This window comes from Harpia harpyja, chromosome 1, assembly GCF_026419915.1.
Source record: "Harpia harpyja isolate bHarHar1 chromosome 1, bHarHar1 primary haplotype, whole genome shotgun sequence".
NCBI classification, from domain to species: Eukaryota; Metazoa; Chordata; class Aves; order Accipitriformes; family Accipitridae; genus Harpia; species Harpia harpyja.
This window is the reverse complement of record NC_068940.1, coordinates 52,586,397-52,602,193: the sequence shown is the minus strand read 5'-3', so window position 1 is coordinate 52,602,193 and position 15,797 is coordinate 52,586,397. Positions and strand designations below refer to the sequence as shown.

The 15,797-nt window shown below is 41.0% G+C and overlaps 1 protein-coding gene across 13 annotated transcripts in view; it reads left to right on the top strand.

The window, feature by feature from the left end:
* Positions 1-14,828, top strand: part of TRAK1 (trafficking kinesin protein 1) — a 138,883-nt gene extending 124,055 nt beyond the window's left edge. For 9 of the 13 annotated variants that reach the window (XM_052794290.1, XM_052794266.1, XM_052794274.1 and 6 more), the window contains 2 exons: positions 6,872-6,974; positions 11,863-14,828. In XM_052794290.1, the coding sequence (XP_052650250.1) occupies positions 6,872-6,974; positions 11,863-12,661 (902 nt within the window). In that variant the 3' untranslated portion in view covers positions 12,662-14,828. Of the gene's footprint in view, positions 1-6,871; positions 6,975-8,284; positions 8,374-8,795; positions 9,016-11,862 lie in introns of all 13 variants that reach the window. The other 4 variants (XM_052794342.1, XM_052794355.1, XR_008236262.1 and 1 more) reach the window with 3 other exon arrangements.
* The last annotated feature ends 969 nt before the right edge of the window (positions 14,829-15,797 follow it).

The window sequence follows — 15,797 nt, the reverse complement described above, 5'->3', positions numbered from 1 at the left end:
CTTATTGTTGTGGACTATACATAGACAAGGATATAGATATAGTTTAGTTCTTTGGGGTTTTTTAAGAACAGATTCGTAAAACATCTGTGGGTAATGATTTGGAAGAGTTCTTTCTCTGGAGCAGGAAAATAAATGTAGACCTGCACTGTGATTACAAACTGGCAAGAAAGACTAGTATTTCCCTCCATTTTCTTTCTCCTTTACAATTTGAATACAGGTCACTGTTATCAACAGGTTATTCCCTGGTTACTGCTGATTTTGCCTGGGAAAACTCTAGTTCTCTCGGACAAGGTTTTTAATCGTATTCCCTACCTTATAAATTGGCAAAAGCCTATGAAATTGTCCTAGTAATCTTATTTCATCTTGTATTGTTTGCCAAGTAATTTTAATACAGTACAGCAGTAGAGAAATTGATCAAAATGAATAACTTTGATGTGTAGAATGAACAAACGCACTGAAAACTTTAATTTCCCATTTTTCATTCTTCCTTCAAATTGCCCAGCTGCTTAGGATTCAGGAGCATCCCTGAGCCACCACATCATTATTGGTTGTGTTACTCAAATGAAGTAAAGACACTACTGTATCTGCTTTTTGTTGAAGCAGTCTGTAAAGTGGTATACAAGGAGAAGGTAATTGTGGATGTTTTCAGACTAGGCACTTGGTAATGTGGCAGTGCTTCTTAGGATCCACAATGTGCCCGCTGAAGAATATCTTTTGGGACCAGAGATCTGTGCTTAGGTTATGTATTTCTTTTGTATTTAAATATTGTGCAGCCATTGCTCCTCTTGAAGAAAGCTCCTCAGCATTCTTCCTGTCTCTCCTAGATTTCTGTGTAAGAAATGCAATGCAGGTAGGGGTGTGTGTGGACATACGGTTCCTTAGAAGCACTGTTACAAGCACAAGGTTATGACCTCATTGCTTGCATGACTCCAGGGGAGATTCCAGGCGGCAACGCACAGAATAAGCTCTTGCTGGAGAATGTGAAAGTAAAATAAAAAGGGAAGGAGAAAGATATCTTGGATACAATCTTTAATGATAGTGCTTTTGCTTGTAATCCAGGATAGCTCTGTTGTGGAAAAATCTAGTTCAAGATGTTTGTAAAAGCCAGAAAGTATCTCCCTACAGTTGCCATTGGCGGACCATAGAGCGTGCCAGTCTAGAGCTACAGGTCTTCTAACCTGAGAACAAAATGTCTTTGCAAATACAGTGCCTACAAGGACTGTTTCCAGCAGGTGTAAGTCATCATAGTCTTTTGGGTAGGCATCTGCTTCATTTGATACATGTGCTTTGAGGCTTGTATCTTACCTTTTTTTGCACTGGAGATGTTCTCTGGCAGAGTACTATGAAGTCCTATTCTTGCTGCCTTTTTGTGGGAGTGCAGAGTGCTCAAGATGAGCCCAAGAGAAGTCATTTTAACATCCAGGCTCAGGAGAGCAAGCATTGCTGGTAGTGCCAAATGTATTCAGAACAGAGTATCAGTTGTTTCTTGTTGAGTGATGGATAGAGTCAGAAATCATTCTGACTAAATAAGAAAAAATTAGGAACCTTGATTTTTCCTGTCCCTGTATTGAAACCTGTAGTATCCGTTGATACATAAAATAATTTCCTCACCGTATATGCAGATTATATCCCAATTATGGCACTGAACATTTCAGAAGAAATTAACACACATGTAATTTATGACCTGCCGTTGGTCTGTAGGAGCTGTATACTGTGTGTGGGCCCAGTAACTTTATGGAAGATTGTAAATTCCAGAATTGCAGCTCTAGCCTGATACCCAGGAATAGGTTGAAATTTGTGTATCACTTAAGTAGCCTCTCAGTATAATTGGAATGGTAAAGAAGTTATAGGACACAGCAATGTTAATACCATCTAGGACAAGTAATTTCTGCAGGACAAACTTTTAGTAACCTCAATATATTTTTTTATTCTTTGAAAGAAACTGTATTATATTATAAAACCGTACAGAGTCTGTGTTGGGGAGAGGGGCTGTTGTTGGGGGGAGGGGGGGGTTGGTTGTTTTTTTTTTTAATTCATCACCTTTCAGGTTTCCCTTAAACAAACAAGAAACCCCAAGCCATTCAAAGCACTTAATAATGTTGTGAATGTTCTCATTTTGAAGTTGGAAGGGCTACACTTGATTCAGTGTGTGCTTAGTTGCATGCTAGTATTGGGTGCATGAACTGGTCTTTCAGTACTTGTGTTTGTTAGTTCCACTGATGGATTGCTTTGAACAGACATGTGCACGGCATTATGGGATCAGCCTTCTTGTACTTCGTGTTTAGACCTTAACCACGCCATGGAGATCTTTCCAAATAGGTGCCTAAATCACAGAAACAGATAATGAATGTCTTATGTTTGAGTTGTTTTTAGCAGGATTACTATACATGCTTCTAAGAGATTACCATTGTACAGAAAAGCAATATATTTTGTAACTTTTCTTAGAACCAAGGTATTGATGCATATTTAAATGTATTTTATTTTCAAATGGCATGAATATTTCACAGTAATTATTTCTTTAAGAAAAGTCTGTCAGCAGTTGCTATCTGTGCTGTTAAAATGCTAGAATTTTAATTTGGGGATCCTAGCCTGCATAAACTCATGTTGAAGCCACATTAAATACTTTGAATTATTTTTACATCTGTGCTTCGTGGTTATATATGTATGAGGAGACCTCAGCCAGGAGAAAGCTAAGAAAATCCTGTCCAAAGAATACCTGCCTTTGTTCCATTTTTCACCTCTTGCCGTTCCCAAAGGCAAAATGAATGGAAAGTTTGAAATGCAGATTTTCAGGAAATAATTGTATTGTCAATTTGTTTGAGAAATGTAACAGGAGTAACAATCCTGGCATAGACATACAGATTCTTGGAGGTTTTGAGCATTCATGGTTACCCCTGAGACCAGTGTTTTCCAAAGGACATCTGAAGGCACCTAATGCCTTTAGGAGAGCACCGTGCTCATGTTTTACAGCTGTTCTGTTTATCACCCATCTCCATTTTGTTGTAGTAGTTGACTCAGGCATCAGCTCCAGCATACCCTATATTCTCCCAGTTCTATCAGCCGGGAGTTCTCCGTACAGGTACCACTGGGTATTGGAGCTCTCGTCTTCAGTCACCTGGAGGGGGTGAACTCTGCTAAATTTAGAGAGTACGTGAAGCAGCTATCATGTCCTGTGGATCCTAATGGGGTTTCGTGACCTAGTTTTCAGGAATTTAACCTTGCCCAAGAACGGAGTTGGTGGCATAGACTGGCAAAAGCGAAGTCCATAGCTTGTATTGTGAATGATCACACTGGAGGAAAAAAGTGCCTCTTTGTGGTCCTTTGTTATCCTCTTCCAAAGCAGACAGAGCTTTTTTTCCTATTCAGCAATAAGATAAACTTCAAATGCTTTAAAACACCATCTGTTGCTCTAAGGACTTCCCAACCTGATTGTCATTCCATCCCTGTCTCACCAGGCTGTGCTAAAGAGATGCCCAAATTCTACTGCTCACTCTGCTGACAGAGCAGGAAACCAGGTTTTCCCCTTTTGTAGAAATGATGAGCAGAGTGGCTTGCTTCAGAGTTGGACTAAAACCTTTGTGCCAGTCTGGATCAAGTCATACTCTGAAGATTTCTGATTTTTTTTTTTTTTAAAAGTTCATTTTTGCATAAATCTGTATTTGCTGGAATAGATGTTTATATAAAATGCAAAGATTTACTGGCCGCTGAGAGCTCTCTACCTCCTTGCTATTCATCTAGTGTAACAGCGAATTTGAGTTTGGAACCAAGGGTACAAAAGTTAATGGTGTTTTAGTATAGTTGCCTCTTACAAATCTACCTCGATCTCAATTTCTTGATGCCTTTTTGTGGATGGGGCAGGCCACTATTTTACCTACTGTAATTTAGTACCTTTCTCTGCACAAGCTGGTTGAAAAGCCAGATTAAACGGTCTTTGGAGGGTTCCCTGAGCAGAAGATCGTGTCCTAAATGCATCTGTTGTGCTGTTTGCACCTAGCAGAATGGCCCATAATCTCTGAGTACTGGAGCTGGATCTGAAACAGCTCTGATCTATATAAAATCAGCTCTGTGTTTTCAGTGGGGAACGCTCTGTTTTACCAGAAGATGGAGCTCTCTGCAGTCAGTTTGACTAGTGCCTGCCTTTTTTTTGCAGTATTTTAAAAGATGTTTTACAACAGTGTTTGTGCTTACAGGAAAGTCTCAGCTGTAAAGTTTTGCATTTTTTCCAAAATGCCTCAGAATTCTTTGAGAGAGCTTAATAAGGTAAAGAATCATTAATGACTGAGAGACAAAACACAATCCAGTTGCAATCTAAGGTTTAGCTTGAATTTTAATTTAGGGCAAAAATGCACATACAATTTAGTTTATGTTTTCCTGATGGATAAAATTACATGATGTTTGTGTAAATTTTATTAAACACTGAATTATGTACAGATTTTTTTTCATACAGATGTGAAGCCTCATTGTTAATCATCCACTACTTTGAAAAAGAGGGTTTAAATAAAACATTTTATTTCAGACGCAGTCACATGGAGCAGATGTTTATATTTAAAATAATACTTTGCTGTATGTACATGTGAAGATAGTCTCTCTTATTTTAACTTTATGTATTACTTCGTCACAAATTTATACCGGCTCAGGATATGGACATTATGTTAAAATTACTAGGTTAGGAATGAATCATTTTGTTTCTATTTTATAAACTTTGTTCATTTACAGCAACAGGTTCTTACTGTCTTTGTATTGTGTCCAAAGGATGGAATATGCTACAGCAATATGATACACCCCATCGTTGACTGATGGAGGATGAAGCTGGTACAGGACTTTCTTAGTGGTATTTGAGGGTGGAATACATCCTTGGAAATTGTTTGTTGTTTGTTTTTTTTTTAATAATTTCAATTTGTTTCCTCTTATTAGAGTCAGTGATTTCTCTACTTTTAGCAGCCTTCTCCTATCTCTGACTCATTAATAGCAATGAGTCTTGCTTTTGCTAATGCAGCTATGTATCTTCAATGTGCCTGTTTCCAGTCTGAGGGGATGCCCAATGGATATTACAAATGGGGAAAATGCACTTACTGTATTGCAGCTATGTGCTTTGGGTTGAGCTTGCAATCTTAAACCAGCATTGCTTTATTCTGTTCTCTATTCATCATCCAGGGATAATTGCTTTGTTTCTACTTGATTTATGTTGAAGTCCTTTGTTTTCTCTAAATAACCGATTTTTTCATGTCCAGTTATTTGAGCTCTTTCTCCAGATTTTCTTTTAACTCTCTACAATATGGAGAGAATCATGATTGCTAGGCTGTGCTCCCTTGTAATAGCTTTTATAGTACTCACACTAATCTCTAAAGCAGCTGGATTCCTGAAGCATCATAATTACCGTCTCCGGAGGTGAAGTAGAGCTTGTTGTTATGTTATGCTGTGCTAACATTTGAGTGTGTTAACATGACACTCCACTGGGTTTTTAGAAATAGCCTTCTTTAATGTACGGTGGTACATTCCAGCGCTAACTCGACGTTACCTCACATTGTATGCTTAGCCACTTCTGCTTCCACTGTTCGCACTCCCCATGCTCTAGCCTTCACACGCTGCTTATATGTGTTCTTAAAGGACTCCCTAACTGCACACACTAGTTTGGAGCTGTGATACTTTATATATGAAAAAGGGAACACAGCCACAATTAAGACTTGCCTTGCTTCTGCTAAGCATCTCTGGAAGTTTAGAATGGTGTCCGGTCTAGTTAGTCTGTCTGTCCTTTGCAATGTGTTGAGTAGTTATGTACTGTGGTATTAAAATGTGGCTTAATCAGAGTGGCTCAGGGTTGAGTAGGACTGAGAGGGAGGGAGCTGCACACGGGTTTTATTGTGCATGTCTTTTGACCACTGCTAAGTTTCGTTACTAAGTAAGAGAACCTATGCAATCATGATATCTTTGATGTAATATTTAACTCTGGGTGTTTTTCAACCAGCTTCTCAGATGCATGGCTCTTAAATTTTGTAGTTATTTTGCAACGGCCACAGCTGCATTATACAGCAGGTTAGTATATCCACAGAAGTATCGCCATTAAGAAGAAAGAAGTTGGCCTAAGTCCTTCATTTTTTAAATTGAGCTGTATTGCTTCTTTCCCAAATTACTGATATACTGACAGAGTGGCACCTTTACAGCAGCATTTGTGGGGAAAATTATTTACTACACTGTTCACAAATATTCAAAAACTGCTATATTGTGCAGCTGAGGACATACAGTCTTAAAGAACCTTAACACATGCACAAGAGAAATGTGACAGATGTACAGTAGTGGATCCAAAAAACTAGCACTTTCCTTACTGTGGATGTGAAAAGTCAGAGAGAGAGAAAGAGTAATATGTGTCTGTCCCCTCCCCACGCCAACAATCTACATTCCTGTAGCCTTAGTGAGCTGGATCCATTACTGAGAAGTAATGGGGATACCTTTCTGTGGATCAATCTAAAAGCTGAAATGCATGAGCATTCAGAAAATCATAGTGCTCCTGAGCTGGTACTAGAAAAATGCTGCTTGTAATTTCCCACTGATGAAAGTTGCTAGTTTAGATGAGGACTAGCATTTCAAGCACTGCCTTGCCTAAATTTGGTTTGAGCAAGAGTTATCTGCAGTGTTAGTGATCATGGGGAAGTTTCAACAGATACTTTTAGCACTGGCCATGGAGTCCTAGATGTGTTTGTTTTGGAGAACAAGTGTCTGTTGGAACACTGTAGCACTTCTGCGTTTCACTTTTCTTGCATTGATCCTGTCTGAGGTACCTCATCACTTTTTGCATCTGTCTTATCAGCACACAGAAGTTTGGTTTTCCCCTTTTCTGTGTAAAATGCAAAGAATTTGCTTTTTTCTAATTTAGTACCTCATCCTGGGAAGTGCATGTCACAAACCAACTCCACCTTCACCTTCACCACCTGCCGCATTCTGCACCCTTCCGATGAACTCACACGAGTCACACCAAGGTAAGGGTTTCCTGTGATGGCAAAGCATTCAGCTCTGTCAGAGTTTTCCCTGTAAGGAAATGCAAAGTAATGGCATAAGCAAAAGCATTAGCTGCACTGGTGAATTACAACACCCCCCTGAATTATTCCTCCCATTTTGAGTTACCTGAACCTGATTTTATCTGAGAGGCATGCATAATGTTTTAGAAAGCCAACCAAAATATCTTAAATGTTGTTGTCTCTAGTTAAAATATTGCAGGATCAGACATAACTAAGTTGACTTCCAGTATCCAAACCAGACTACCCTTGATCCCAAACTAGTTGTAGTCCTCATGTGTGAGCACAGAATGTGGTCTCTCACAAAAACTACGAGATTTTTTCAGGGAGGAAAAATCTGTATCTTTGGTGCAGAAGAAAAAGGGGTGTGCAGGTAAAGAAATGTAGAGCAGTATCCAGGAAGTACATGAGGAATGGAGGAGGAAATATGTCTTAATCAAAAAAAGGAACAGTCTACTTTGTTCCTTGGTATAATTGCTGGAAATGAGTTCATAGTAGCCAGACTGAAACCAATGAACTGGCTTAGTAATAGTAATTGGCATGTATAGGCAGTACGTGCTGATAGAAGGCAATTCTGTAGCCCTATAGAGGGTGAAGATCTGAGAACCAGAGGGGGTGAGTGAATTTCATACCTGAAGAGGGAACTTTCCTTCCTTAGCAAATCGGTATTTAAAGAATGTTTTTTCTGTTTAAAAGGACAATGCCTCATCCCTTTCTCTGCCCCTTCCAGCTCCTGTGTGGGAGTGTACCATTGTGTAGGTCCCCGTTCAGAGATGATGTGTCTAGACTTGTTTAGACACGAGATGGGCACTGACTACCTAAGGAATGCATGAAAAGTAAGGGCATTAAATATGCAAACCTGCAAGGTGGAAAGGAAATGGATGAGGATCAAATGTAACTTTTCTGCTTCCCTTTCTGAACTAAGTTAGTTAATCGTGGCCTGGCTGGTTTTTCTTTACTGTCTTCTGTCTTCTTCTCCCCTCAACACTGTTACTGAAGAGATCCTTTTATATGGCTGCAGTTCTATTTTAATTTTCTTATTATTGTTGAATTGCTGTTAACTGTGGTCATAGTAAACTCCTTGATTACATTGGTTACTAAATCTAACAAATCAGCCATAACTGACAGCTAAACTCAGTACATTTTCAGGTGCCTTAGTTACGCCGAAGTTCATCATTCATTCAGGAGGAAAAAGAGCAAAATAAACAATATGATGTTTTCAGCAGACATGTTTAAGGAGCTCCTCCTTACCAACTATAAATGATTCTTCACAGGTCATGTGAGGAGGACGAGGAAACTGCATTATGTCTCGTTATGCTGAGAGGAGGTATAGGGCAGGCACTGTGACCCAGCGTGGCAGGGGGTGAGCAGCACTGCCGGCAGCCTCTGTGTTGGCAGGGCCATGTGCAAGGAATGCTAGTGTGTGTGGCACCAGCTAACCCAAAGAGTTTTGATATTTACCTACCTGGTTGTGTTTTAACCTAGCCTCTAACCGAGGTGACGCTCTAACCTGACTAAATTTCATCTAGCAAAATGAGGTGCTCATTTATTTGTTTCTTTTCTCAGTCTAACTCTGAAACTGTCACTGGGCTGAGCAGCTGAGGCCAGTTTGAGTCTTTTTCTGTGGTTGTGTCCAGGCTGCTCTGCAGTGTTGGTCAGTTTGATGGGGAAAATATTTCCCAGTTAAAGCAATACCAGAATGAGCAAACAGACAAAAAAAGCAACACTTATGTAACAATCGCTTTCTTGCAGGGATGTCTTTTGGTTTTTTTAATTGCACTGTAGTGTGTACCTGTGCTGACAAATTAGTAGAAATAGTAATCTAAATATCTGTGCAATTGAAATCTGGAGCTGGAAAGAATGAAGCTGTTGGAGTTAATAATCCACTGGAGTGCCGTAGTTTTCATCTCATGACTAGGACATCTTAGAAGCCTGATAATAAACACCCCATGTCTGGGTTTCCAAAATGTACTTGGTCGTACCCTGTAGAAAGTCAGTTCATGCAGTAAGTTATCTTTCTCTTTCTTTTTCCTCCCTCGTGCTTTTCAAGACTCCTGTACTTCTGTGTTTAGCCAGTGTGGGAGATGCATCACAGTGGCTGTCACTGCTCTTTAGTTCCACCATGAACTGGAATCAGAGCCATGAAGGTCCAGCTTTAATCAGTGCTTAAGAGAAGAATTGTGATCTGACTTCTCCTTTCCGCTCAGCCTTGTCCTTGTGCATGCTGCCGTGGATGCATGTGGCCTCCTTGGCTCTGCTGTGGGGTGTCCTTCTCCCCTGTCCCTGATTCAGTCCAGGCAGAATGAAGAGGATTTAAGGAGGGAGAGCTTGCCTTAGCATATCTGCCACATGCACTGACAGCCACAGCACACAGGGGGGTGCAAGGAGACCAATTCTGGAGCCACTTAGCAAGGCTGCTTTTCACATTGCACCACTCTTAATACTAGTTTTCTCAAACATGTGTTTCACTATGGTTTATGAGGAGGAATATATGGGAATCCTCTTGCTGAATTGCAACTGCAGGGTGAAAATCCTTCGGCAGTTTCACTTGCTTACAGTAGCAGTTGGTACAGTTCCAAATCACTGCAAGAGATCATGTTGGTCAGATCCTATTTAGCCATGGAAAGAAGACATGACTTGAGACTTCATAGCATCAGGCTATTATTTCCTTAATTAAGGAGTGCCTTAAAGATACTAAAGTACTGCTGATTTTTAGAAGATCACTGGACTAGAGTTTGTAGTGTTACGTTAACTCATGTCACCCGATCACTATATACCATGAGATGATGATCTAAGCTCATCACAAACTGTGGCTCAGAACAAAACATTCCAGGGTGTCTAACCTGACATGCATAGTAGTGTTGGCTACACAGAGTTCATTAATGTAAGGTGAAATGAGACTGCAGATTCCAGTCAAGACATCATCTAGGCCTTTTTGTCCATATGGGCAAAAAGGGTGCAATTCATTTATCGGCCTTGGTCTTCTCTACACCTGGAAATCCGACCAGATTGTCTCAGTGTGGCTATTTGATGCATTTCTTGGTACAGAGAACCCAACTTAAGTTAAAGTTATGTGTTATGGCTAAGCCAGTCCAACAGCCTGGCTCTGCTGAAAAGGGAAGATCCCGCTCTTTCCCCTGTTCTTTCCCCTCCCAGCTGCTTAGTTTTCCTGCTCTCTTGCATTGGCTTTGGTTTTTGTGTGACTCTGCTGAGTGTCTTCTACTTGCTCACCTGGCAAGATGAAGGGGAAGAGTTCCTTCCTTGAACAGTGGTGAGCTCTCAGGTCAGTGAATTCTCTGTTAGCATCGTGTTGCATTGTTCAAGACCCTTTAAATGCCATTAGAGGAGATGAATCCACGCCTAGGAAATATTACCATGGAATTCAATTTTTCTTGCGTGTATACATGGCAAAAAAACATCACTTGAGCATGGTTAGAAAAAGTTGGAAAGCTTTTTTTTAAAGGTTCATGGAACCCTTGGGATTCTCCCAAATAGACATTAATTTGGAGTGTCATGGATGTCCCGCATGCCTTGTTTCTGGAATAACTGAGTACACCACGCCTTATTTAATGAATGGCATTCCTGGGACTGCCATAAATTTTGAGTGGGGATTACCCGTAGGTAAACGTGCTGTGGCTAACCTGATCTATTAGGAACAGGTTTTTGAAGGATGGCACTGTAGTGCCAGAAACACTCAAACCTCAGTGTCCATGAGATCTCCTACTGTGGCACAGAGGATTTGGAATGTCTCGTTTGTGTTGGTAATTCTTTGGAAATAGGTGCTGCATTCAGTCTGTGATCATTCAGATGGCCAGCTTGTGGGAAGAGGACGATCTGCCAGAATGAATGCTATTTCATATGCCTCAAGAAATCCCAACCCCTAATAACTAGCAGTAGTGTGCTTAAGAAATCAAAATGCTGTATGGCACTAAAAGTAAGTCTGTAATGTCTGTCACTTGTTCTAAACATGCAGGTTATTGCCCACTTAATATTTTCTTGTCCACTGCCTGTACATAGTTTGAGAATAAAGAACTGGAATTGGGGAGCAATTTAGCCATGTTTCAAACTATAGAAATTCATGTTTTACCAAATTAACACTAGAATGGCTCTTTTTCATGCTTGGTTTGCTGGTGAGTTGTCAGTTACCTGTTGACCAATTGACAACCAAGAGCTCGACTATATTTTCTCATCTCTTTTGATGACTATTGACACAACTGTGCATCTCCATCAAAAGTCCAGTTCCCCATCCCCTTCCCCATAAATGAAAGCAAATTCAACAGAAGAAGGGTATGACCTTACAGAAGTGCATGCTGATGATGATGCCAACTTCTAGCAGCTTTGCTACAAATGCTTCCGTAGCAAATACATTCCCCTCCTCCTGTGCCGCTCTCTCTGCTATGACCCAGCAGTACTAGAAGGACTAGCAATTCTGTATGCTCAGAAGTGACACTAAAGAGTAAATCTTGTCTTGCTTACACCATCAGTCAAGTCACCCTGTTTCCTTGTCTCATGGAAGCAACTGGGAGTTGTGACAGCCAGCAGATCAGGAAGAAAAACTGAGGGTGTTGATCACAAACCTGTCAATTTAATAGTTTATCAGAAGAAATGGGGCAGGGGGGGCAATGCATTAATTCCATGAGACTGGGTGGTGAAGTGTGCAAAGTGGAGAGATGCGTTTTGTAAGAGATGATGGTTTTGCACTTGTCATCACATTTGCGAGGAGCTGGGAACTGTCAGCTTCCCATGCGCTCTAAAAATGGATAAAAGGCCCTGTTCAGGGTTAAAAATCTTGCTTGCGCTAAGTTTTAATTCCCTAGGGGAGAGAATAATTTGCCCGCTCCTTTGTTTTCAGCCTTAATGCAGCACCTACTCCAGCTTGTGGCAGCATTAACAATTTGAAAGGCACCCCGGTGGCTACTCCCTGTACTCCTCGGCGTCTGAGTTTGGCCGAATCCTTCACTAACCTCCGGGAATCCACGACGACAATGAGCACGTCTCTGGGGCTGGTGTGGCTGCTGAAGGAAAGGGGCATCTCAGCAGCAGTGTATAATCCGCAGAGCTGGGACAGAGCCAGCAAAGGCACCCTCCTGAACACCTACCCCCCTAAAATGGCCATCATTCCTTCCACTCCACCAAACTCACCTATGCAGACACCTTCTTCATCCCCTCCATCTTTTGAGTTCAAGTGCACCAGCCCACCTTATGACAACTTTTTGGCTTCGAAGCCGGCTAGCTCAATCTTGAAGGAGGTGAGGAATAAAAAGAACATCAGGAACAGTGAGAGTCAGACTGACGTGTCTGTTTCCAACCTTAATCTCGTGGACAAAGTCAAGAGGTTCGGTATCGCCAAAGTTGTGAGTTCGGGGCAAACGTCAGCTCCTCCTTTAACTGATGACCAGGGACCTCTTCTCTGTGGGGCGCAAGGACCGGTGAGGGCCCTTGTTCCTGGAGGCTTGGCACCAGACGGTCTCCCGTTGGGCTGCCCTGCCGTGACCAGTGCCATCGGGGGCATCCAGCTGAACACTGGCATCCGAAGGAATCGGAGCTTCCCCACCATGGTGGGTTCCAGCATGCAAATGAAAGGCCCGACATCTCTCACTTCGGGGATCCTCATGGGAACCAAGCTCCCGAAGCAAACTAGCTTACGATGAAGGACTTTATTTTTACAGCTAGTCTTTTTAAATAAAAGTACTCAGATTCTTTCTCTGATCTTGTTTTCCTTTCCCCGCAGCCCCTTCATTGCCTCTTGAGTTTGACAAATCAACTTTGTGCCTAATGGGAGAAATGTGTAAAGTTTGTATAAAATGTGTAAATATGTACCAGATCTATTGTAACTAATTGGATTATTTTACTGTTCAGTTGAGTGCGAAAGTCTCTACGTTATGATTGCTGTATTAAGGTTAACTTGCTAACCTTTTGAAAAGGGTTTTTTTTAAGATGCACTGAGAGAAAAAAACAGAACAAAACCAACAAAAAATAACTTGACTAGGAAAACATGAATTCTGTAGCTAGCCTAACTTGAGTCAAAGGTGCATGGGAAGTTACTGAATGTGTTATGTGAGACCTCGCATTACATCACTTGAAACATGGGAGCATTTGTGCTTTGTTAAATGCTGAAAAAAAGCACTCAGTTTAACATGTGGTAGTTATAATTTTGCTTCTGTAGATGAGTTGAGCTGAGTTATTGGAGTGCCTGGCTATTATGCCTGAACAGATGAAACTTTTTTTTTTTTCCTTCCTTGTTCTGTATTCTCCTCCTCCCCAAGATGATAAACTTGAACTAATACTGTGTTGAGGTCAGCAGGCCTACTGGCTACCTGGAATATTGACATATTCCTACCACCGCTGTTTCATTTGGCACACTTACGCTCTGTGCGACTTTTTTTTGGTTTTTTTTCGTTTTGTTTTTCAATGCTGCACTGGATTGTGGAAGGGAAAATGCTTTACTGTGTGTTGCTGCCACTGAAACACGCTTTGTCAGTGCCCCCAAAGAAAACAGTTTTCACAACTCGTGAGGTAAACATGGCAGTGACTTCCTAGAAGTCAAAGTTGCGGAACAGATTGACAGATAAGAATGTTATAAAAGAACATGTAGCAAAACCAGTATTAGGAAAAGGTGTGTCCTTGAAACCTCAGCAGAGAACCAGGAAAAACATTTAGTAATGGAGTGGTACAAGCTGGAAAGAGCAACTTGTAGTCCTCATGCTGATCTTCAGGTTTCGTGCATGTCAAGGACCATGGCCTTGTAAGCAGGGTGAGAATATTCCCCACCCATTTTCTGTTTTCTGTTTTCAGAGAAACCTTTTTTGTCCAAAGTTGGACCTTAGCATAGGTAAAATTATGGGAAACGCTTTATTTCACAGTGGTTTTAAACTGAAAAAAATACCTCCTGATACCAAACATATATCCCCCTGCTTTTTCAGAAAGGAAACAAAAGACCTCACGCAACCTTTAGTTACAGCCAGACGATCCTAATCTATATTGCAATTTTTTTTCTCTGTTTCTCCCAAACTTCTGCTGGGTGCTTGTAGAAAGAATTGAAATATCCTGGAACTGGAACAGGCTGGAAGGAGCTTGTGTCTAGAGCCGAACTGAGACATAGGTTTTTTTGGAAGGGGGGATGGAGAAGAGCGAAGGGGGGAGGGTTTAACATCCACTTTCTTTTCCTTGCACTTCTTGTGGCATCTAAATCAAGCTCCCCATTTGTTACCATTATCACACTACACGTAATTGCCGTGAATTGCTGTTTGTACCAGACTGTTACTAAATCATTAGCACTGATAATTTCTTGTATAAATGAAACTGTCTTAGTCTTTGTGACGAGAGATAGGTGGGTGGGGTTTTTTTCTGAATGAAGTAGTTACTGCGGTAGTGCTATGGACACTAAGGATATTTTTTGAGAAAGAAAAAACACATTGGTCAGTTACTACATGTGTTTGAAGACTTCTATTTATTCTATGAACTTACAATGTTTTAGTAAAATGTCATCAGCTCTCTTTGCTGTTGTATGTGTGCACTTATTGCAAGTAAATTTAAGTATCTTTTTATTTGAATGTATCTTAAAACAGTAGATAGAAAAACAGTTGAGTCTGAAAAAAATCATGGACTTAATGGACCATTTTATATACCCAGAGGAAGAAAGCAATACCACATGAGAACTTAAAGTGTGGCAGTTAGTTGTGCAATCGGGAATATTATTTAGCCTTTAAATAAGCAGTAGGAGCTGTCCACCCACCAGAGAAAGCAATTGTAACACATCAGAAAGGTGAACATAAAATTTTTCTTCACTAATACCAATAAAATAACAGAAAAGTTGCATTGTTGTGTATTATTCAACTTTGTTCCTGTTCTTTTAAGGCGATAAATCTTCCACCTGGATCCCTTGCTTTCATCTCTCAGTCAAAGCAAAAGAAGCCATCACCACGTTTAGTTTTTAAATTCTTAGACACAGAAGTGGTTGAAAAGTTATAAGATTTTAAGGTTGCTGGAACTGGTGAAACTTAGGTCAAAACAAAAATTATAGAAGTGAACGTGGTTGGTTTGTTTTCACTTGAGTTCCAAGAAAGCAGAATTGGATGTTGTGTGGTTTGTGTATTTTGAGCGGGAGCCGGGTGGGATTTCTCCCACCTAATATGATGCAAAATCTGTAGTGACAAAATGTGACAGTACAGAGTAAGGAGGAAACGTCCTGTGTTTTCCAACAGAGACAGAAGTGAGGTCTGCTGTTAGCTAGTGTCGTCTTTACTGAGGGAGGAAACAGCCCACTGATTAAACACCAGGTAATGAGGAACACATACAGCGAGAGCTAAGTAATGCTAGAAGAGCTCCCTGGAGGAGCGGGTAGTCAGGCAATAATTCATAGAAAGATTAGACAGCCTCATACCTTGAGGAGAGGGATGTTTGTGAGGTCAGGAGGGAAGTGATACCATTTATATCACATACTTGCTACAGAGAGAAAGCTGGCGAGCAGTAATGCCAAAATAAACTTTTGGAGGGCTTGCACGAGTATGACGCAGTGCCATACGACAACCGTGAGAAGGGCTGATGCCATGCTGGGCACATCCAGGTACGGTGTTGGTGACTATAGAGACACATCCTTCCTGTCGGCCCAGCTCCGAGCCTGGGGGAGGCTTGTCATCAGAAAGTTAATGGTTAACGGGAGGGATCCAGGGCCCTGTGCAGAAGTGAGAGCAAGGAGGGAAGCTCTCAGGAGCACTTGTGGTGGGATCTATTAATGAAAGTTGATGCTTAAGGTTTAAAAAGAGAAAAGTTCTACTTGGAGAAAAC